Raw genomic sequence first — 22,638 nt, 5'->3', positions numbered from 1 at the left:
TTGAAAACCCTAGCTATGGAGGGCTTGAGAATTTCAGTTGGATGAGGGAGAAGAATGGCTAATTTTTGCCTTCGTTTTCCCATTTTATTTCATTAATTAGCCAAATGACCAAAATGCCTTTAAGCCTTTTCTTTAAAATTTCATCCATTCATGCCCATTTTTGTCCAAAAACTTAGAAATTGGGAAAATTTATCTTTAATACCTTCTAATTAATAATCTAAAGCAATTTCATACAAATTTCTTCTAGAATCCAAGTTTTATAATTTATTCGATTTGGTCATTATTTTCCAATTGGACACCTTACTCATAAAATTTCTTCATGAAACTTTATCACATGCATATTCTCATATTCTAGACCTTATAATAATCATAAAAAAAATATTTCAACGTCGAATTTGTGGTCACGAAATCACTGTTCCGACTAGGCCCTATTTCAGGATGTTACAAGTATCTTCATCTTTTTGACAATTATTTTTCCAATTACATTCTCCTTCCTATCATTATCAACTACCAAGTTATAAATATTACCATCAATGGTACATTTGATTTGGAAATACTGGTCACAGTAGGTTATCTTTCTTTTTCTGAGACTAGCAACATCTTTCAAAAAACATAAATCTAGCTCAAAATCTTTGCCATCACTCTCACCTTCAAGCCTACATGTCATTTTCTCTCCCTCTTTATATTCTTATCGCTCTACTATATTGATACTCTTTTTTTTAGGCAATCATTATAAGGATGTCCAATTTAATTGCAACAGAAGCATTTTTCCCATGGTTGGCTTGGCATATAAATTTGTTTGTGTGCTTTTGGGTACCCTGCACTAGTTTTTTGTTGTTTTTTTTTATCATCGACATGTTTCTCTACTTGTTTTTGTGCATTATAGATGGATGTGTTCTTGTATGTCACCATTTGTGCATATTGGAGGTGATTTTTCTTAGTCAATTTTGCCTTCTACTCTTACACCATCATTATTGCCTTTAATTCCATATTTCGTGCTTTAACAATATTTGCCAACATTTGCACAACAATATTGTCTTAGGTTACAAGCCTTAGCCTATTAAGGTATTGGTATACCTATTGGCTATTGGACTCCTTCAGATGTGTTTTTGCAAGCTTCATGAACTCCATAGTGTAGTTGTGCACCAATCTATTTCCTTTGGTACACCATTGATATTGCAATAATAAATATTGCTCATAATTCATGTATAAAAATGGAGCCTTGAGCAATTGCTTCATTTTGCACCAATTCACTGCATATGCTACTAATCTTGCCATTAATATTACAGGAATAGATATTGCTCATAATTCATGGATGCAAATCTAGTATCTTATAAATATTCTCACCAAGCTAAGGCTACTCCCTTTAATCCGTATGCTACTAATCTCACCCTTCTCTCCTAAGAATCTTCATACAGTAAAAAAAAAATCCATCTACTTCTATAAGTTAGTCCATAAAACCCTCTATATTCAAATTACCATCAACGTTAGGAAAATCTACCCTTAGACTAAATACATCATCTCGAGAATACCATTGGACAAGTTTCCTCACCCTATGTTAACCATGTTGAGATATCCTTCTTCATCCTCTGAATCTTGCACATTAGCTTGTTGCTGAAATTAAGGGTGAACGTTCAATCTAATCGAGAAAAAAAAATTCAAGTTAATCGAATTAACGAGTCCTATTTTATCAAATCCTAACTCGATTTGAAATTTTTTCGAATCGAGTCAAGTCATATTGAGTGAAATTGTTCCGAGTTAAATTAAAAATTTAATCATATCAAATTAAAATATTGTTACAAGTATAACTAATTTCATATTAGAGCACATAAATTTGAAACCAAAAATATTTAAAAGTTTTTCAAAGAAAAATAAGAAGATAACTTAGTATGATAAACATGAATCGTTAATTAACTTATTTAGCCCCAAAATTATTATTTTAGAAAAATTTAACTTTTAACTTTCTTTATATATTATTTAGAATTTTTTAAAAAGTTTATTATTATATAAGAATCATATAAATGTTATTTTTATATAAAATTTAATATTTATATAGATTCATTATCATAAATAATTTTTCATTATTATTTAATATAAAATTATTTTAATATATTTTAATATTTAAAATAAATATATAAAAGGTTATATTAATTTATTATTTTTATTATATAAAATATAAAATTTTGAGTTTTATAATAATTTAATAATATATAATGTTTATAATATTAAAAATTATATGAATTTGTTATAAATAAGTATCTATAAATAATAAAAATAAATACAAATATAATTAATGAAAAACTGATTATTTATTAGTAAAATTATTCTTTAAGATAAATTCAAATTTAATATATTTTATTATTTAACATAAAATATAATTATTTATTTTACATATATTATTAAATTATTTTATACTTTCATATCACGGCTACACTACAGATGTCTTTAAATCCAAATATATATTTCATTATTAATTTTAATCACATTACTACAATATTCTATCATATTGCTACAATTATTAATCTCACTGTCACCATTATTATTAACCTCATCAAAAGTGAACACAGTCCCATTGAAAGAAAGCCTTAATCTAGCTTATTTCCATTGGTTAGCATAATACAAAATTGAACCATAGCCTCACCAGATTTCCTTCATTAAAACTTTGAATTGAGAAAAAAAAAAAAGCCGATTGGTGAATTAGCAACACATTTCCTATTTTGAATATTATTGAAGTTTTAGGTAAAGTTCGTGGTTTCATTGCTAAATGCATGTCATTGTCATTTATAAGCAAGTTGGGTAAAGGGAAATGACTTTTCTTTTCGTAGTACTGTTCTTTGAATGTTACCTAAAAGTGTTGTTATAACAAGCTTTGTAAAAGGTCTTCATGTCGGTAATAAATAAAACATAATTGATTTGATAACTCCACAAATGATTGAATTTCTTGTATTTGTTTATGAACATAGTGTGTGTTTATAATATAACATCATTTTCAGTATAACTTATAGAATAAATCAGTGTAACTATGTTAATTAATTAGCTTAGACAAGGTATTCAATTTCGATCAAAGTCATTGACTTAAACATACATAAATTTTAATTATTTTTTTAAAATTTATTTATTTTAATTAAGATAATTGTGTAATGTAGTCATTCCTGTTAAATATTTTGTTAACCACTAACGACACGTTTGGTTCACTATAATGGAATAGGGCTGTAATTGAATAGAGCTATAATGAAATAGAGCTGTAATGGAATAGAGCTGTAATCAGTAATTTAATTGTTTGGTTGAATGGAATGGAATAGAGCTGTAATAGAATTCTTGTGTTTGGTTGAATGGAATAGATGTTGTAATAGTATAAGAAAAAAAACTAAAATGACCAAAGTACCCTTAGCAGAAATTTCGTTAGATAGAGGATTATTGTTATTGTTATTAAATTTTAATAAAATTATTATTAAATATATTTTATTAAAAATAATAAATAATTTAACCATATTTTAACATAATTATTATTAAATATAATTTAATAAAAATACAATTTAATAACATTCTTAATATAATTATTATATGAATTAAAAATCATAATATAAAATACTATAAAATAATCTATAATCTACTTTATTATTTTTAAATTACAATACATATTTAATGTGCTAAAATATCATTAGTGAAATAAATAATTTAATTATTCTACAATAAAAAACAAAATATTAGAAGTAATGATCTGGAATTTTGGTCAATGCACAATAGCGCTCATCCTCAGTTAAACCTTCTGCTATTATGTTGAATATAATTTTAAATCACATTCTTGAATGGTGACTAATCAACACCATTCATAACATTGGAATAAGGCATAAACATTAGAGGCAATGCATTTAATTTCATCTTCAACAATGATGTTGGTTGAGCTAACTATCCTTTTGGAGGAACCATTCAGGCCGGGGAAGCCTTTAAGGATGAGAAGTTGCTGTGTTAAGGTAATTATCATATGTTTTCTATGATAAAGGTTCCTTGTTTCTTTTGCTGTAATAAAAACAAATATTATAGACTTTGGCTCAATAGTAATACCATTGAACTGGTGAGGTTAAGGTCATATCAATTTGATCACTTTTAACTTTTATTCATCAATATTAGCCATTAAATGGCAATCTCGAAGGGGATAGGTTTCTTTTATAGTACTACATATACTCCCAAATAAACTAAGTAAATTGGAGAGATTTGATTTGATATGATAATTTATCCTTGAAAAAATAGGTTAAACAAAAATCAGACATGTAGAAACATCAACTCGAGCTTCAAAATGATCGATTCCATTTCTATTCTGCTGTTTACTTCTCCTAAGAATAGAAACCTGAATCAAGAAAAAAAAACAAGCATAAACAACAAATAGAGAGCACATAAATCTTTTCATCTCTAATGGCTGTCAAAGCATTGCAAGAAATAAATGGAACTTCATAACCATACATAAATAATGCAATATCGTAACCACACCTTATAATTTGCTACATCAATGAATATACCATCTACTCCAAAAATATTTTTAATTGTAAGCATCATACCTTAGGCCTTTCCATGCCACTTCCAAAATATCCTATCCCAAAAGACAAGGATGAGTACGCAGTTGCAATTTCTATAGCTTTCAGTTTTGGAGGATTTCCTGGAACCTAAACCAATAAATTCACATATAAAAACTAATCTAATAAATGTAATTTTTTTTTCGAAAGATATATTGTGGTTTAATTGAAATCTCGCCCCGATAGGAGCACCTGCTTGCACGATTAAAATCTCAACACTTTTATCAGTATCAGCTTGATTACTATCTTGAGTAAAAAAAGCAAAGAACTTTCATGCAAGTAGAGGCAGGACCTGCCTGTGAGCTAAGCATGAAAATGACCTTATTAGTACCCCAAGTATTGCAAATTGCAGTGAATCTAATGTATGTTTCAAAGGCAGCCAAAATTATTTACTTGTGTCCATTTCTCTTTTTAGCTTACCTTAAATATTCTAAATGGGATCAAATATGATAAATCTTCGAATTTAAGCAAATAATTTAAGATCGAACAAATTCAACTTCTATTATATGATTTATCACTTCTAGTTCTCACCAAGCATAGACCGTTACCGATTTCAACACCCATGCTCGGAATCAAGTAGACAATTAATGTTTCAAAAGATTGTATCCTATTATACTACTTTTGTATTAATAGAAAGAGATACAAGCAGAGACAACCTAACTCAACAAGGTCCATTTAGGATAACTAAAACTTTCTTCATGTAAAGGGAACAAATTCCTGTTAGGCATATAAATCCAAAAGAATCTTATAGTGACGATGAGACACAACACTCCCGAGCTGAAAATCCTTTCATTAGGTGTTCTCCAGCACCGCTAAAACAACAACCAACTATGAAAGGAGCCCCAAAGGGTCCTTTTGAGGAGGCCCAACAGTCTGCACTATACATTGCTGCTAATCCCACACTACCAGAGACCTGTCACAATTGTGGGAAAAAGTGTCTCATAAATTATATAGCCTCAAAGAGGAATGAACTAAGAAATACAGTTTCATCCAATAATTATCACCTTCAGTGCAATACCACTGCTGGAGGCTTCTATGCTATATCTCCTTCAGTGTCAACATAAATGACTCCCACAGTGTCCATGATATTGTCTTCTGATGGGCCGAGCATACATGATTGACCACCACTGTTGCCCTCCAAAGTATCACAAGTTTGAGCATGTGAGCCTGACATACAGATGCATAATTTCGGTTAAAAATATTGCCCAAGCTTATTGATATGAAATACATCTCCAAAATTATTTGAGGGGGCAATTCTTAAATGAAAATGATCAAAAATAAGTACATGCAGAAGAGACTCAAAGAAACATCACCAATTTTGTAAGCAGTCAAATATCGGTGAAATCAATACAATTCACACTACTAATTATAGATATACAGAGTATTCACTACTAAGAGAAAATCATGAATGCTGGTACAGATGCCAAGATTGTTGAAACACTAAGCAATCAAATAACCCATCAAATAACTTATGATTCTCTAAGCATTAAGATTCAAAAATAAACAAAGCGTATTAGCACATATGTAGAATTTCTCTTTAATTTAACTTCAAAGGTTTTCTCAACTGAAATGCTTTGTTCAGCTTACAATGTAACTAGCCCAACATTTTAGAATCAAAATTGAAAAATAAAATAAAATGAAGAAGCAAAGCAATAGCAAATTTACTAGTAAAACGATTTTCTCATCTCCCCTGCCTCTGTTTTCTTTTTCTTTTTCTTGCTCAAAAACTCTGTAACTGATTCAAAGCTCAAAATCCAAAAACCCTTCAACTCATTAACCACAAACAACAAATTCTAACCTGAAATTGAAATCCCTTACTATTGAGACAAGCAACCTGAAATCCCTTACAATAAACAGAAATGCCCAACAATTCGAATAAACCAAGCTTAGCTTTCTAACCTTAAATTGCCCTAAAATAATCGGATCAACCAATCGACCAATTTTTTTTCGAAAACTCATTTTTTTCACAGCCCCCTTCTAGTGAAATACAAACAGAAAAGCAAAGAGATGATATTCTCACAATAGAGGTGAGATTGAGGAGAATAATAACCTTAGTTGTCTCAAATTTGGGAAAGCTTTTTACAATGTCGAGATCTCTGTCGATGATGGTCGTGGGATGAGAATAGCTAAACGAGAACTAGGAGACAGGGTTGGGGTGTAGTGGCTTAAGGTGTTTGCTGAGGGAAAGTGGCAAAGGGAAAGAATGGGAGGTTATGTTTTTTTTTCTTATTCGGTGGAGGCTCTGTATTGCTATTCTTTAGATCAGGTGGGGAATGGCTATTACGGGAGGAGGCGAAATGGGAGATGAATGAAATTCTGTCGAATGGAGGATTCGGTGAACCAAACTAATGAATAGCTGCTTATCACCGAATCATCCAAGAATAGTTTGGCTATTCATGCCAACCAAACGTGTTGCAAGTAAGTTAGCAATTCGCATGTGAATGTGATCTCAAACCTCACATGTGCACAATTAGCAACTCTTTGCCACGCTAGCTTTTCTTCCATTCGAATAAGACAATTTAAACCCACGTGTACGATTCTTGATTCACTTGAGTTTCCCCACGATCTCTCTAGCACCCAACGTAGCATCCGTATCAACTACAGAACCAAATACAGAATCAAATCGAATCAAACATAGAACCAGAAATATTTTCTTTACTTTTAATAGGAAAGAAAATCTCTCTTAAATAGAAGCTAGTAGAATTTATTCTTAAAATAAATTTCCACTAATTTTTACCAGAATATCAATATTGAAAACTTTAGAGAAACTTGTGTTTTTCTCTTTCTGTTAATGTGAAAACGAAAATATCTTTTCAAATAGAAACTGATAGAATTATTATTCCGAAAATTATATCTAATTCTTATAGAATAAAAGTCTCTTTATTTTTGGGCAGAATAACAATATCTAAAAGTTGTGTTAATACCCCTAATATTGCTATCTATTTATAAGAAGGAAGGTAGAACCCTTATTTAATTGTAGAAGTTTATTTCAACTAGAAAAATAAACTACTAGTCTAACTAGAAATATAGGTGGCAACAACCCTAACTATTTTTACTAGGTTTGTTGTCCACCCTTTTTTACATAAAGGGGCTTTTATGCCTCTTCCATATCGGGTCCAATTACAAGTACTTCCCGGGCTTTTAACCCAGTACTTTATAATTTGGTCCAATCCAATATTTGTATTTCTATTTCCCAAATTAAACTTCAATATTTCCAATTGAATAATTTTTTCAACTCAATTCTAATTCCATTAAAATCATGGACTTTACCGTAAAAGAATCTATAAGAAAATATATTTAATATTTTCAGTATTCAATGGTTCACTATGACCAAATGATTTATTTCTATTTTCGAACTTCATTTAGTTAGAAAAACATAAATTCATTTTTCAAGTCATATTCATTTTTCATTTTCATTTTAAAGAAAACCACATTAATTTCCAAATGATTCCATTTCTCCATTTTCATTTTCATTTTGGAGAAAACTATAATCATTTCCAAATAATTTCTCATTTCTCTATTTTCAACCATTTCTGTTCATTTGATTCAATATACAATTCATTTCTAGTTTCAACGAGCTAGTGGAGGGACTGATTGGACATATGCAATTGAGGCTCAAATGCTTTTCGCCTATTAATTATAAGCTCATTTAGTCACAGAGTAATTCCACTATAGTATCAAGACTGAACTCTTCCTAATGGCATACCATTACGAAAGAAACTCGATCAATGCTCGTCCAATGACCTTGTCATAAGTGTGTTACCCTCATAGGATTTTCGTAATATTTTTGGGATAATATCCATTCTCCCAATATGGTCCTATTTAATCTCATGGTAACCATTACATCTTCCTTTATGAAAAGTTAATTATTATCAAATAGTAATCAAGTCATTCATCACAAAAGACGAACAACTGGTGGCCATATTTACCTTTCATCAACCATGTAATGCCAATGAGAGGTTATCATTTACCCATGTCTCGGGCTATGAATTCTATTATTGTGAATGGTGCTACCTAGTAGAAGTCGTACACCCAACACACCAACTTTCGGTTCCTTATTTATTCGAATTCAAGCTTTTACTTACATCAAAGTGTATGAGTCACACATACATAGTCTGTCATCCACTCAGGATTTAGTTATGCCACACTATGAACATCACAAGTGAATAAATCTATAAACGAATTCAGGATCAATTCTTCTTGGGTCCAGTCTGATGTACTGTCAATCCAGTCGATCATATCTATGTCTCTATCTTCTGAGAGTCGTTCGCTCCAATGCCCAAGACGAGATATCTCCTCAACTGGACTTGATAGACGACATATTAGTCTTTCAAATGGTTTCTTATTTCCGATTAGACTAAGGACATGTTTAGGTTCGTCTACTAATACAAGTTGTCTTTTCATATTCCAACCAACCACGTAATACCGCTTAGTATTAGTTTAAATATTGGAAACCAATGAGCAACATTTGCTTTTATTTTGCTTTGGGTGCAAAAATCATATGAGAATAATAATACAAAGTATATTAATTTTAATTAATGAATTTGTTTTATTAACTAATCTATTCGAAAAACTTACACGTTACAAATGAATATACTATACTTAGGGTACCAGATCCAATAATATCTTTCTTTCTAAACCCATTTGGTTCCACATAAGCCATTAGAAGCATCTCATCTTCCTCACCAAATTCTACATAGTTTGTTTCTATATTTTCAAGGCACTCATATTGGAAACGTCTAATTTTATGAAATTTGTAGCTTTTTACTATTGTTTTGTTGAAACTTGCTTGACTTTTCCCTCTTTTATAAGCACTACGACCACGACCTTTTTCTGTATCATATGTCAATTTCAAAACCTACTCCTCTCCATGATGCCTTTGAAATTTATGTTCATGTACTATTAGTGAGCTTTGTAATTCATCAATAGTGAGAGCATCAGTGCCTTTTGAGTCCTCAATAGAACAAATAACATAGTTAAACTTCTCAGTTAAAGAGCGTAGAATTTTTTCTACCACTTTAACATCCTGCATATTTTCTTCATAAGTTTGCATCTTATTTTTCACTATCATGACTTTTGAGAAGTACTCTATCACTCAGTCATCATTCTTCATCTTAAGTGTTTCAAATTCTCTGTGGAGAGCTTCAAGATGAGATCGCTTGACCTTTGCATTTCCTTCATATTTTTTCTTTATGGCATCCTCTATTTCTTTGGTAGTATTCTTGTTGAGAATGGTTTGTCTCATCATTCTTCTTTTGTTGTATATCTAACTAAGGTGTTTTTCTTGCTGGTTTAACATAGTCAGGATTTACCAACTCCCAATACTCCTTAGAACGTAGAAAATTTTCCATTAATATGTTCCAATGATCATAGTGACCAGTGAGGAATAGCTGCTTGTATAAAGTTGTCAGAATTCATTTTTTAAGTCATTTTCTATGTTGCTGCTAGAATTTCTCATGTAACACCCCCTACCCGTATCTGTCGCCGGAATAGAGTACAAGGCATTACCGAGAAGCACGAAACACTTACAGATAATTTAAATATATTTTCATAACAATTTGTTTCAATTTCATACTATTTCATATTTAAGCTTTATTCACTAAAGTATTTGAAATATCATCTTTATGCAAATAGCACACATGAGGTACATAATTCTATAATTATGAATAAACACATTTATCAAACATATTCCATGTTTTTATATATATCATAGTTTCATATTTCCATGTATCAATTACCATCACTTCCTCGTATTTTAGACAAATACGTGTAACAATTCATAAATATGCAATTCATTAACTCTTCCTACCAATTATGATTTAAATTTCTAAATCACTTATTGAGCCCAATTTCAATGTTCACTAAAATTTATCATATAAATTTTGATGTACGTATTCATCAATAAATTCCATGTACAAATATCATCATCTTATATTTCCACGTACATTTGCTTTTCACATTTATGAATTCAAATGGCATATACAATACATACCAATTTATTTCAAGTACGTTTTCATGATATTTCATTTTGAACTCAGATTATTTCATACTAGAAGTTTTCTCATTAACTCATTTGGAGTACCAATTCATACGGATAATACACTCAAGGCGTAGAAATATATAATCACAAATGAATTCATCCATCAACCAAGTTTTATGCTCATGTCTCATCAACTCGTATTTCCTTATGTCACATAATTCCATGTAATACTTACCAAACTTTTCAAATTAATGAACATCTTACGAATTGAGTACTTCGTTTTTTCGATGCTATAGTTCAACTATGGTCTTACACATCTTTACATAATGATGCCATAGCCCACTATGGTCTTACACGTAATCACATATCTCATCGATGTCATATCCCGGATATGGTCTTATCTGATAGCATATATCACACCGATGACATATCCGGATATGGTCTTATCTGAAATCACTTGTCACTTGTCACTTGTCACTTGTAGCCAAAGCTACCACTATTCATCGATCGGTAGTGGTGCTACCATTTTCATCGATCGTAGTGGAGCTACCACTTTTCACTGATCAGGTAGCCGAAGCTACCACTTTTCACTGATTAGGTAGCAGAAGCTACCACTTTTCACTGATCAGGTAGCTGAAACTACCACTTTTCACTGATCAGGTAGCTGAAGCTACCACTTTTCAGTTGTCATTTGCCATTGATCAGATAAGTGTAGCCGAAGCTATCACTTATCACTTTCATTTGTCCTTGATCAGATAAGTGTAGCCGAAGCTATCACTTATCACTTGTTTCCATGGTCCAACCATGGTCTTTTCCTTCAATTCATCTTGTCACTGAACTGAAATGCTCAATTTGATCATTTATTCAATTTTCATGCTTTTACATTATTCACGATTTTATCATCAATACATATGAAATAACTCATCATAAAATTCATAAAATTAACAAATAATCACTAAAATTTAGCCATATAAACTCACAAGTTCAATTTTTGTATTATAACGATAATCATAATTTCATAATAAATATTCCAAATAAAACATTATATCATTTCTAATCCAACACTCATCGATTATAACCGGGCATGTGATCAATTTATACACGAGTCATTCATATATATGTACATTTTTCCTCCTCCTCCTCTCCATCCACATCCTTAGTATAAACAACACACTTCTAAGTAACATTATCCATAATTTTCATTATCTACTTATGTGAATATTCAAGCTATCCATCCGTGTCATAGTCACTAAATCATTTTTATCTTGAGCTATAGAACTCAAAATTAATATCCGCTAATTTTCTCTGAAACTAGACTCATATACCTTCTTACCATAAAATTTTCATAATTTTTGGTTGGGCCAATTAATACAGTTTATTCATTGAAGTCTCCCCTGTTCTGCTGTCCGACAGTTCCGACCCTTCTTCACTAAAAATTAATTATCTTCTTGTACAGGATTCGAATGATGTCCTCGTTTGTTTATATTGAAAATGGACTCATTCAGGATTCTAAACATATAAATTTAAGCCCATAATTATTTTTATCCAATTTTTTATGATTTTCCAAAGTCAGAACAGGGGAACTCGAAATCATTCTGACCTTGTCTCACAAAAGTTATTGTATCTGATGATTTACAATTCCATTGCTTACATAATTTCTTTTATAAGAAACTAGACTCAATAAGCTTTAATTTCATATTTTATTCATCCTATAATTCGATTTCTATAATTTTTAGTGATTTTTCAAAGTTAGACTACTGCTGCTGTCTAAAACAGTTTTAGTGCAAAATGTTTATTTCCATTTTGCCCCAAATTTCACAATTCATACAATTCAGTCCTTGCTCAATTAACCCCTCAATTAAGATAATTTTCTCAATTAACACTTTTTCTAGACATTATAAGTTATTTCATAATTTTTGAAATTCAGAATTTCCATATGAAACTTTAACTTCAAACTCTTTTACAATTAGGTCCCAAACATTCACTTTCTATTCAATTCTTTCAATAAAATCAGCATATAAATAATTTAAAGCTCTAATTCCATGCCAAATCATCATATACTTCCAGCACATATTAATAAAAACTTTCAATTTCTTTCATAGAATCAAAAACTAATGAATTCAACAAGTGGACCTAGTTGTAAAAGTCACAAAAACATAAAAATTTCAAGGAGAAAGCAAGAATTAAACTTACATGAAGCTAGAGTATGAAAACCAGCTTGAACCCTCCTCCATGGCTGTTTTTCAGCTGATGAATATGAAGAGAAATGAAGAGAATTCTAGATATTCCAATTTAGTCCCATTTTTATTTAGCCAATTTTGGTAATTTTCCAATTTTGCCCTTATTTCATCCATTTCCTGATTTTTCTCAGCTATTGCCGCCCAAAATATCTCCTTTAGGACTATTTTCACTTTAGGTCCTTCCTCATTTGACAATTGAGCTATTTAATCCTTCTAGCAACTTTTACACCCTTTTCATTTTAGTCCTTTTTATTTAATTAACCACCCAAACGTAAAAATTTTCTGACTAAATTTTAATACTACCTCACCAACACTCCATAAATATTTCTAAAAATATTTATGGCTCGATTTATGAAGTTGAGGTCTCGATACCTCATTCTCGACCCAATTTACCTAATTAATTCTTTTAAATCACCAAATTCACTAATTCAAAAATGCTTTTATATTCGCATTTGACTCATAGGTATTAATTTATTAAATTTTTAACTCACCTGTCGGATTTAGTGATCTCAAATCTCTATTCTCGATACCACTGAAAATTAAGTTGTTACATCTCAAGCCCTGAAGGGGTTCTAATACCAAAATTGTTGGGAACTTTAATCTAATATGAGACACAAGAACACAAGTAAACAACAAGCTAGACTTTTAATGACTTGAGTTTTACTGATGATGACCTTGGCTTATATAGTCATAAAATAAGATCTTAATATAGAATAAAAACTACACACTCAAATCAAATCAAAGATAAGAGATAATAGTTCAAATACCAATATCCCTAAAGAATATGAACTTGTTCTAACAATAAGTTCTGCAAAAGACTCTTTCATAAATGTCGCTTTTCTCTACTGGTCGGAACAACCGGTGGTAACCCAAATCTAGATACTCGGGTGTTCCTTGAGGTCCGATCCAAGCAAATTCTGATTTCGAGCCTCATTGGCCAAGTAAGCAAGGCTTTTGGATGATCGTGAAAATGGACGACGAGGATTCTTTTAGCTTCTGCAATGACTACAAGGGACTCCCACAACTCCATGACTTAAGCTCTCAATATCCCTACTTCATTGTGGAGTTTGATACCAATTTTATCCCTTCACTTGGTGACATCAATGGTAATCATGTTGGTGTTTATGTTAACTCCATTGTTTCTTTGGCTGCGGTTGATGTTTTGTCAAAAGGGTTTTGAGCTTCAAAGAGTGAAAATGATATCAACTTTGATTGAGTATGGGGACTAAGAGAAATTGATTCAAGTATGGCTTAGTTATTCATCAAGTAAGCCTCCAAGTCCTCCCCATGGTGCCCAAATAGGCTTTTCCAAGAAATTTAAGGAATATATGTATAATAGTTGCTCAAACAGTAGACTCTGCACTTATCCTTCGGCACTAATCAAAACATGGTCTAGCTCTCTGTCTTCACCAACCATGTGTATTGCTTTAGCTGCCCATTGACCCAACCATGTGTATTGCTTTAGTTGCCCATTGACATTGACCTAAAACCTCATTAAAGATGGTTCGACATTATCGTCTAACGATCTTTTTGTGTACCCAAATGACGTAGTCAACAAGTACAGTTAAAGAAATGGAAGTTGTAAATGTAAAAGATTGTCATTGACGAAAGCTTTCTAAGTGATTTAGCCTGGTAATAGATTGAACGAGCTCTTCCTTGAAGTTAAAGCTTATTGGGCGATTAAGTTCATACCCAACAACCACATATCTGTCGAATAATCGAAGCTTGGCCATACTTTTAACCCATTTGAGGAATAAAAGATGAGATTCACAGTCTCTAAAAGAACGAACCTTTTTGCTTTTTCACTGTTGTTGCTTTGCCAAATGGTTGACTCTGACGATTCCTTCACCACCAAAGCCTTGTTCTGGTAATTTCCAGTGAAGATCCGATGATATTTTTTGATGCGTTTTTCACAATTCACAACCAAAACCTAGGTTTGTGAAAAGAAAAAGGTAAAACTTATATTAAGTTGATTGATAACTGTGCTTTTCGTTAGTGATTAGCGAAATTTTTAATGGGAGGATTACTTTACACAATTATCTTGATTAGAGTGATTAAATTAAGAAAAAAATTAAGTAATCAAAATCAAACAAATCATATTTTAAAGTGACTATGAGTATAATATTCATCTCTTGTTTAATTTTAACAATCAAATGAATTTGGATCATAAGCTTCGTGGGTTGTTTTCAAGTTATGGTTTAATGGATCAAAAGCCTTTTGTTTTTGTTGAAATGAGAGCATCTTTTAATGGATCGAAAATTCAGCTCAGCCTTTGAGCTAACCCACGATGTTAGCTATCTATTCATTTCCTAATTGTAAGCCTATAATTTTGTTGAATTGACCCTTCTTTAAAGCCCCTGAATTTCAGCTCAGACACTACAGTCATTGTCTATCTGCTGCGCCATTTTTAAAATTGGATCGATGAAATCATCAATTATGACCTTATGGGTTATGCTCGAACTAACTCCCACTCTTATATTTTGCAAAATTTTTAAAATTAAACTAACGATGGAATTAATCAAATTACCAATACTAATCCAAGTTCAACTATCCAATTCCCCTTTATAAACCTGAAATCAAGTACAGGTTCGTCATCATTTTCGTTCCCGGGTCACCTGGTAACTTACTATTATTTCACAAACTGACTTTACCTAAGTAGATAATGAATTGTTTTCTTCATATTTTGAATTTATTTCTTGAATTCGTGACCTAATAATCTCAATCAATAAGTGGATAAAAGATATATACTCAGTGGCATGATTTGAATCGGTGAAAGAGACCAAATCAATGTATAAAAATGGAGAATAGCATCGTTGGAGTTTGGGAATGGTATTTTTGTTTTGAAGAACAAGAAATAAATGTAAAAAAGAAAATATCTAAAAGAATGAGAAAAATGAAACGTTAGAATTAAAAGTAGGATTCAAGATTAGGGGTGTTAAAATGGTTATTAATCGAATTGAATGAAGATTTAGAGATTGAAAGAAGATTGCAAAGATGTTGTACGACAATATGCAATTTCATCAGGTTTCAACGAGATAATCAATTTTATTTTAAATCTTTTTATAAAAAAAAATGGGTTCTGCAAAACAACAATGATGATGAGTTTTGGGCTGTCAGGTTAGGGAGTCACTCGAAGGTGAGTGCCAGACAGTAGTGAGTGAAGACAAACTTGAAGGTGCGTCATTACGTTGGGTTAGGGCGTGAAAGACAATGGCGGATGAACGTAATGATGGTGACCCAGTGGACGTCAGATGGTGGTGATTGGTGAGCGTGTTAGGTTGTCGACAGTAGGAATTCTGGGAGATCCTAGATTAAGGATTTTTAATATTGGGAGATCAGATTAAGGTTAAGGATTTTCGGTGCATTATTTTTAGTTTTTATGATTGGGTTGGGTTTATAAATGTATATTGGATTGGATTTATATTAGGTAGGAGTGTTTGGGGTTGGGCCGGAGGTTGGGGCATGGGTGGGCAGTGAGCTAATACATATAATATATAATATTAATTATTATGTTCAGTTAATTACTCGATTTTAAATTGAATTAATCTATAATTAAAATTTTAAAAAAATCATTAACCGACTTCTAACTGAATTAAGTTTGACCACCAATCAATTAACCGAATTATATCGATTTAATCAATTAATTTAATTTTAACCAAAGTTTGAACATCCTATTTAGGATCCCAAATAGCTAGTCCATATCCATGTTAAGGAAAAAAAAAACTTTTTAAAGGAAGCAAGTGAAATTTAAAGCAAAATATAATTAAAATAAAGGAAAATGATAAATATATTTTTAAAATATTTATATAGGATGTCAATTATTAGTTGATTTTTCTAATATTAGCTTCTAATGTCTCATGTGTTACATATAATTTTATGCGTTTAATATTTAATTAATTTTTAAATATTGTATTTTTAATTATAGCAATTAACATAAAAATAATAATTTTTAAAGTATTGGATATAATTAAAATATATTAATTTATCAATTCAAATATTATAATAAAACATTTTCAAATCATAATTAAAACATTTTAAACATATTCAACATATAATATAGTTTTATTTTATGTAATTAATGCAAAGTAATATTATTCAAAAAAATAACCAACTAACATAATTAAATCTAATGTTAATTAAGTGATAATTAAGATGCTTAGAATTCTATCCAATAACTGTATTTTACCTAGGGGCGTAGCTAGGGAGGACTGGCATGGGCCCCGGCCCCCCTAAAATGTAAAATTATATTTTTGGCCCTTTAAATTTTTTTAAAAAATTTAAATTAATAAAGGTAAATTTCACTTTGCCCCCCAAAATTATAAAAATTTGATTTAATCATTTACAAATTATAAAGATATAAACTATAGAAAATTAAAATTTCATCCAGCCTCCCTAAAAAAAATTTCTGGCTTTGCCCCTGATTTTACCTCAATAAAATTACTACAACTTTTCTTATAAGTGTAGTATCACGATTCCTAGTCTTTATTTTTTTGATATAATGTCTAGAACTATTTATAGTCCCTCTCCAACCCTTAAATAGGAGGATGATGCGCTTTAGTGCACTCGAACTCAATTTTCTTGCACTAGCAACAATGTCGAACCCAAACCCCATGCAACAATATGACATGTTGATGATGAAAGGAAATAGTAATAGTAACAGTTACTGTTTTAACATGCTTTTTCATGCAAACGCTAACAGTTCATTCATCAAGCAGTAACAGTAAGTATGCACCAGTAAAATATACAGATTTAACACTGAGTCAATATTCCAACACCAACGTTTCAGAAAATGGCAGCATAGTAACTCTACACTTACGGTTTTCCGGCATCTTACCCACATATTCAACTTTTTCAGACTTGATCATTCTCGTTGCATTTAGATTCATAGATCAGGTCGATTCGATATTCATAAGGAATTAACAGCAACTAACATGCATTTAGTACTTACACAATCGGCCAAAGGCTACACACACATGAAAAAAAAAAACATGGTAAGACACACACCTTCACCCACTAGTCCCAGCGTCACACCACCAGTTAATAATATAAGTTTTATAACATATCCATTTTCTTATCATGCTTATGTTAGATTATTTCCTTTTCTTATGATACATAAATTAAACAAAAAATAATATAAAATTTATAATATATAACTTTTATAAAAAATTATAAATTATTTAAAATTTTATAACACTTCTTATAAACAAAATATTATTATTTTATACAAGTTAACCTCTTCTTAAAAATTTTTTAAAAAAAGTACAATTTGAGTGCTCCAATTACACTTAATTTAGTGTGATCTACAATGGTTACTCAAACAAATTATTCTTGTGTAATTACAAGTATGCCCAAATTCAACTACTAGGTAGCTTTACAAACACTACCCTAATAATTGAATTTGAGTGTAATTATTTGTAATTACATAAGAGCGGTATGTTTCGATAACCATTGTAATTGATGTGTCTCACTAAATTGGGTGTAATTGAAACACTCCGATTACACTTTCCAATTCATAAGGGGGAGGGTGAGAATTTGAGTAATCACACAAGTAATTACACTCAAATTCATTTTTAAAAATTATTTTATATAAATTATAAAAATTATATTATAAGCATGAACACGAGTGTTTGAGATGATTATGGTAAAAAAAATCTTATTTTATAAATCCTAAAAAATATATTATAAAAGCAATTTGTGTATTTTATAAATTTATAACAAAAATATATATTATTCAAATCCTAAAAAATTTTAAAGTAGATGCATATTGCAGATTATTACAAGGTTGATTAAAAATTTTAAAAATTTTAAAAATAAATAAATTTAATGATTATAACAATTTTTTTATAATTTTATAACAAAATATATATTATTCAAAATCCTAAAATAAATAAATTTTAAAATTTTAAAAGTAAAAAGGTTGGATCGTACTAGCATATTGCAGATTCCATAACTTGAATCATAGATGAATTGAGATGATTCATACTTCATAGAGTACATGGAAAAAGAAGATTTTAATAATCTTAATGAAACAGATGCAAATTCAGATGATGATGAACTCGGTCAAGACTAACATATAATGATCAAGAGCATATGTTAAATATTAAACAGGAATAACCCGACAGATATGCAATAAAACAATTATATAAAATTGCATATGGTGTCTATTTTCTTACTATTTTTATTAGTAATTGTGTTATCTTATCAACTACTTTTTAGACTAACATAATACATATAATAATTTGATTTAGTTTTATAATACTAATATTTCTTATAGTAATTAATAATTTAAAAATATAAATTATATAATTACAATTTGTACTATTAAAATATAGAGAATTACGATATAATTATAATATGTCAGTCGAATACATTTAGGGAATTACAATTCTTTCTAATTACAAAGAGAGTGAAATTACACTTTCATTCAATTACTCAATGTTGTCCCGATAGACTCTAACTAACTTCGATATTACAAGATAGGCAAATGTGGTACACACAAAAAAAAAAAAAAAAGGTTTGAACGCAAAAAAATTTCCTACCCCACTGAATGATGCTGGGAAGTTTCCCTAATAAGGTACAGTGTTCTAAAATGATCACAACATCCTGATAGCTTCATTCCTTAAATCTTTCTCATTTTGTTTCATTTCAGAAAAAAGAAAAGAAAAGGTTAGCAAGTGATTTGTGTAATTGAGAAGATGACGGATTGGGGACCTGTTTTTGTGGGAGTGGTGCTATTCATTTTGCTATCACCGGGGCTGCTATTTCAGATTCCAGGAAAATCCCGTTTTGTTGAGTTTAGCAACTTTCAAACTAGTGGACCATCCATTCTGGTGCATTCAATTCTCTACTTTGCTTTCATTTGCATTTTCTTGTTAGCTATTAAGGTGGAGGTTTACATTGACTCTTAATTTTCTTATTGTCTGTTCTAGATACTGATGATTATTCTCAAATTCGTATGTTTTGTGAATTGGTGTTGTATCCTTCATGAAGTTGTATGCTGAAGTTTTATCTTTATTGCTTTATTTCCTTTAGAAAAATATTAATATTTAAGATTTATGTACCTATGTGAACATAAAGTATCATGAAAAGATTTGGACTAAGAATCGAATTGCATTTTACCCTTTTTTTTCAAGAAAAAGGGACAAATTAATTTATGCACATTAGATTAAACAGCGAATTGATTCTTTTTGTTAAAAATTTTATTTATTTCTATTGTTAAAAACTGATCTATGCATCTCGACATGAGGTACATGTGATACGTTATATGTAATTGTTTGGTTATTTCATAAGTTACCCCAGTTTTTAACAATAGAATTGAATGAAATTTTTAATAGAAAAGACTAGTTTTCTCTTTTGATCTAACGTGCATAGACTAATTTACTCATTTTTTAAATAAAATGGACAGAATACAATCTGACTCCTAATATAAATGTCTCCATGATACCTTACCCATATTTGAATAAAATTATGAAATTATTATCACATACATGTATCCCATACTCTTTCAAGCCAACCTAGAAATTTAAAACATCTTAAAATTAATATTCAGTGCTTTTAATTTAACTATTATTCTAAAAAATTGGGAAAAAAAGAAAAAAAATTAATTATTGATGAAGTGGATAAAAGTAATGGAATGTGTAGAAGGTTAGTATATTCTTAAACCTCACCTTGGCGTGATAATGGGGATGTATGTACCATAAAAGCTCCCCCCCAGAATATTGATCTTATAAGTAATCAAAAGGCATTCTAGATTATGCAGCGAAACTAAAGATTATGGAGATTCTCTTTGCTGTAGATAATTTTTTATTCTAATTACCAATCAACTAAATTAATTCATGAAACAGCTCTTTATTTTGCTTTAAATGGTAAATATTTCTCAAAACCAATAAAATTCATGTTTGAATTGTAAATACGAGATAAAATGTAAGATGTGCATAAGATTAATTCATATTCGAAAAGATGTTTGTTGAGGTCTGGATAAAATGAAGTTGCACACGGAAGGTTTGTAGAGAGCTGTCGTTAAGAGGGTTGATGAGAGACTTTTAGTACCTTAAAAAAAAAAAAAGAGAAAAAATCTCTCTTTAAGATTAGTGATGAGTATTTATAAGTGGAAGTGAGTCTTTTCTTTTATATTCCGATCTTAGCACATATATGAAGTGAATTTAACCATCAACAACCACTTAAAAAGTATTTAGCCTCTAAATAAGTGATGATGTAATTGGATAAGCTGTAAACAAAGTATCATGTACTCCTTATGCAAAAGAGAGGCATGACATTTATCTTCATATGTCATGTCATGTGTCTTCAAATAATGAAGTGTTTACGATCCTTCAAGTGGACGAAGTAACAGTAAAAGTAGTCATGAGGCAGAGCACCACTATGGTAGTAAATAATGTCTATAATGAGTAAATGATGTAATGCATCAAATTGAATTGCAAATTAAAGAGAAGGTAAGAAGAAAGTTAAAATTGAAACCAAATTAACCAGTCGAATGGACAAATTGTGGTAGCGCAATTGAGTGCTACAGCGAAGTTTCCTTTCCAGCAAAGTGCATGCCATTATTAAAAAAATGAAAGGGGGAAAAGTGAATCCGAATAGCTTGATTCGTTAATCTTAACTTTCCTACTCATCAAACCATTTGTCTCTTCTTCCTAAAGCAAAACACCATACCATTATAATCATCTTTTTCTTTTTCTTTTTCCCATTTCCATCACAAACTCCATATATTAACCATAGATCAGATCATACCACCAAGTGGTCAACACCAAAGGGTTGTTTTTCCCCGAGAGAAAGACGAAAAGATGTCGGATTGGGGACCGGTTTTCGTGGCGGTGGTGCTTTTCATACTGCTAACACCGGGGCTTCTCATTCAGGTACCAGGGAAGTCAAGGGCGATTGAGTTTGGGAATTTTCAAACCAGTGGAGTATCCATACTGGTGCATTCCATTATTTACTTTGCACTCATTTGCATCCTCCTCTTAGCTATTGGTATCCACATGTATGTTGGCTCATAGCTCACTATCCTCATCTGTCTTCAAACCTCGTATAAGATGAGTTTCTAACTTTCTGGATTGTTGGCATGTAATCTGTCTATTTAAATCTGTTTTTTTTAACCAAATGGTTGTTTTTGTTTGCAATATGATTTTGGGCTTCATGTTAATCTTGCAAATTTGACAAATAAATGTTTATTTTTTTTCTTGGGTTGTGTGTATCATCTTGTTGCATGGTTACCTGATATAAACTTCAAGGTTTCTTTTTTGCTTTGCTTCATTCCTTAGTTCCTTTTAGTTTTATTTAATGTTGTTACTATACTTGATAATAATAAATAGTTGTAGATTGGCATATGTATTATTATGAATGTAGGAGAATGTGAGTTTAAATACGTTGAAACCTATTATTATCTTATTTTTTAGTTAGTATGATAATAATTTCAATCCTCGATTTTTATTTTTTATCTATATGACCTTAGTTCTATATAGAAATTAAAAAAAACTCAAAATCATTTAAAAATAGAAAATTTTATATAGAAATTCTAAAAAATAAAATATTGAAAAGGTAGGAAGTTATCATTCAATAAAATCTAATAACAAATTAAAAACAAAACAAAATAAAAAATTAGATCATTACATGCTTTCTCAATATTTTTCAAAACCAAATTAGTAAAGTCTTCAAGTTAAGTTTCATGCCCTAAAGAACATGTAGAACTAATATAAGAGAGGTTTGAAATTGACTCCAATGCTATTTTTTAGCAAGAAAAATACAAAATATGCCACAAAATTTTCTTTTTCAAACTCAATTCAAATTTTCAATTCATTTTAATTATTTTTTAAACCCAAATTAACAAATT

The 22,638-nt window shown here is 30.3% G+C and overlaps 2 protein-coding genes and 1 long non-coding RNA gene across 4 annotated transcripts; 2 read left to right on the top strand and 1 right to left on the bottom strand.

Moving 5' to 3' along the window:
* Nucleotides 1-4,096: 4,096 nt before the first annotated feature.
* Nucleotides 4,097-7,056, bottom strand: LOC108485718 (uncharacterized). 2 transcript variants are annotated; one of them, XR_008286001.1, is made up of 4 exons: nucleotides 6,622-7,056; nucleotides 5,576-5,738; nucleotides 4,557-4,661; nucleotides 4,097-4,348 (listed from the first exon to the last, which is right to left on the bottom strand). It is a non-coding gene; the product is annotated as an uncharacterized LOC108485718 (long non-coding RNA). The 2 variants fall into 2 exon arrangements; XR_001871352.2 differs by lacking the exons at nucleotides 4,097-4,348; nucleotides 4,557-4,661 and adding an exon at nucleotides 5,160-5,484.
* A 12,169-nt stretch (nucleotides 7,057-19,225) lies between these two features.
* LOC108487036 (uncharacterized) lies at nucleotides 19,226-19,929 on the top strand. Its single transcript, XM_053031225.1, has 2 exons — nucleotides 19,226-19,365; nucleotides 19,441-19,929. Exon 2 carries the CDS (start codon nucleotides 19,487-19,489, stop codon nucleotides 19,697-19,699), a length of 213 nt encoding a protein of 70 aa, XP_052887185.1. The 5' UTR covers nucleotides 19,226-19,365; nucleotides 19,441-19,486; the 3' UTR covers nucleotides 19,700-19,929.
* Nucleotides 19,930-21,304: 1,375 nt separating this feature from the next.
* LOC108485359 (uncharacterized) lies at nucleotides 21,305-21,988 on the top strand. Its single transcript, XM_017789170.2, has one exon. It carries the CDS (start codon nucleotides 21,593-21,595, stop codon nucleotides 21,803-21,805), a length of 213 nt encoding a protein of 70 aa, XP_017644659.1. The 5' UTR covers nucleotides 21,305-21,592; the 3' UTR covers nucleotides 21,806-21,988.
* The last annotated feature ends 650 nt before the right edge of the window (nucleotides 21,989-22,638 follow it).

This window comes from Gossypium arboreum, chromosome 7 (genome assembly GCF_025698485.1).
Source record: "Gossypium arboreum isolate Shixiya-1 chromosome 7, ASM2569848v2, whole genome shotgun sequence".
NCBI lineage: Eukaryota > Viridiplantae > Streptophyta > Magnoliopsida > Malvales > Malvaceae > Gossypium > Gossypium arboreum.
The sequence above is the reverse complement of the archived record's forward strand: the minus strand, read 5'-3'. Positions and strand labels throughout refer to the sequence as shown.

Bases quoted from the DNA above. Each gene is read 5' to 3' on its own strand.
- LOC108487036 (XM_053031225.1), top strand. From the start codon at position 19,487: ATGACGGATTGGGGACCTGTTTTTGTGGGAGTGGTGCTATTCATTTTG.
- LOC108485359 (XM_017789170.2), top strand. From the start codon at position 21,593: ATGTCGGATTGGGGACCGGTTTTCGTGGCGGTGGTGCTTTTCATACTG.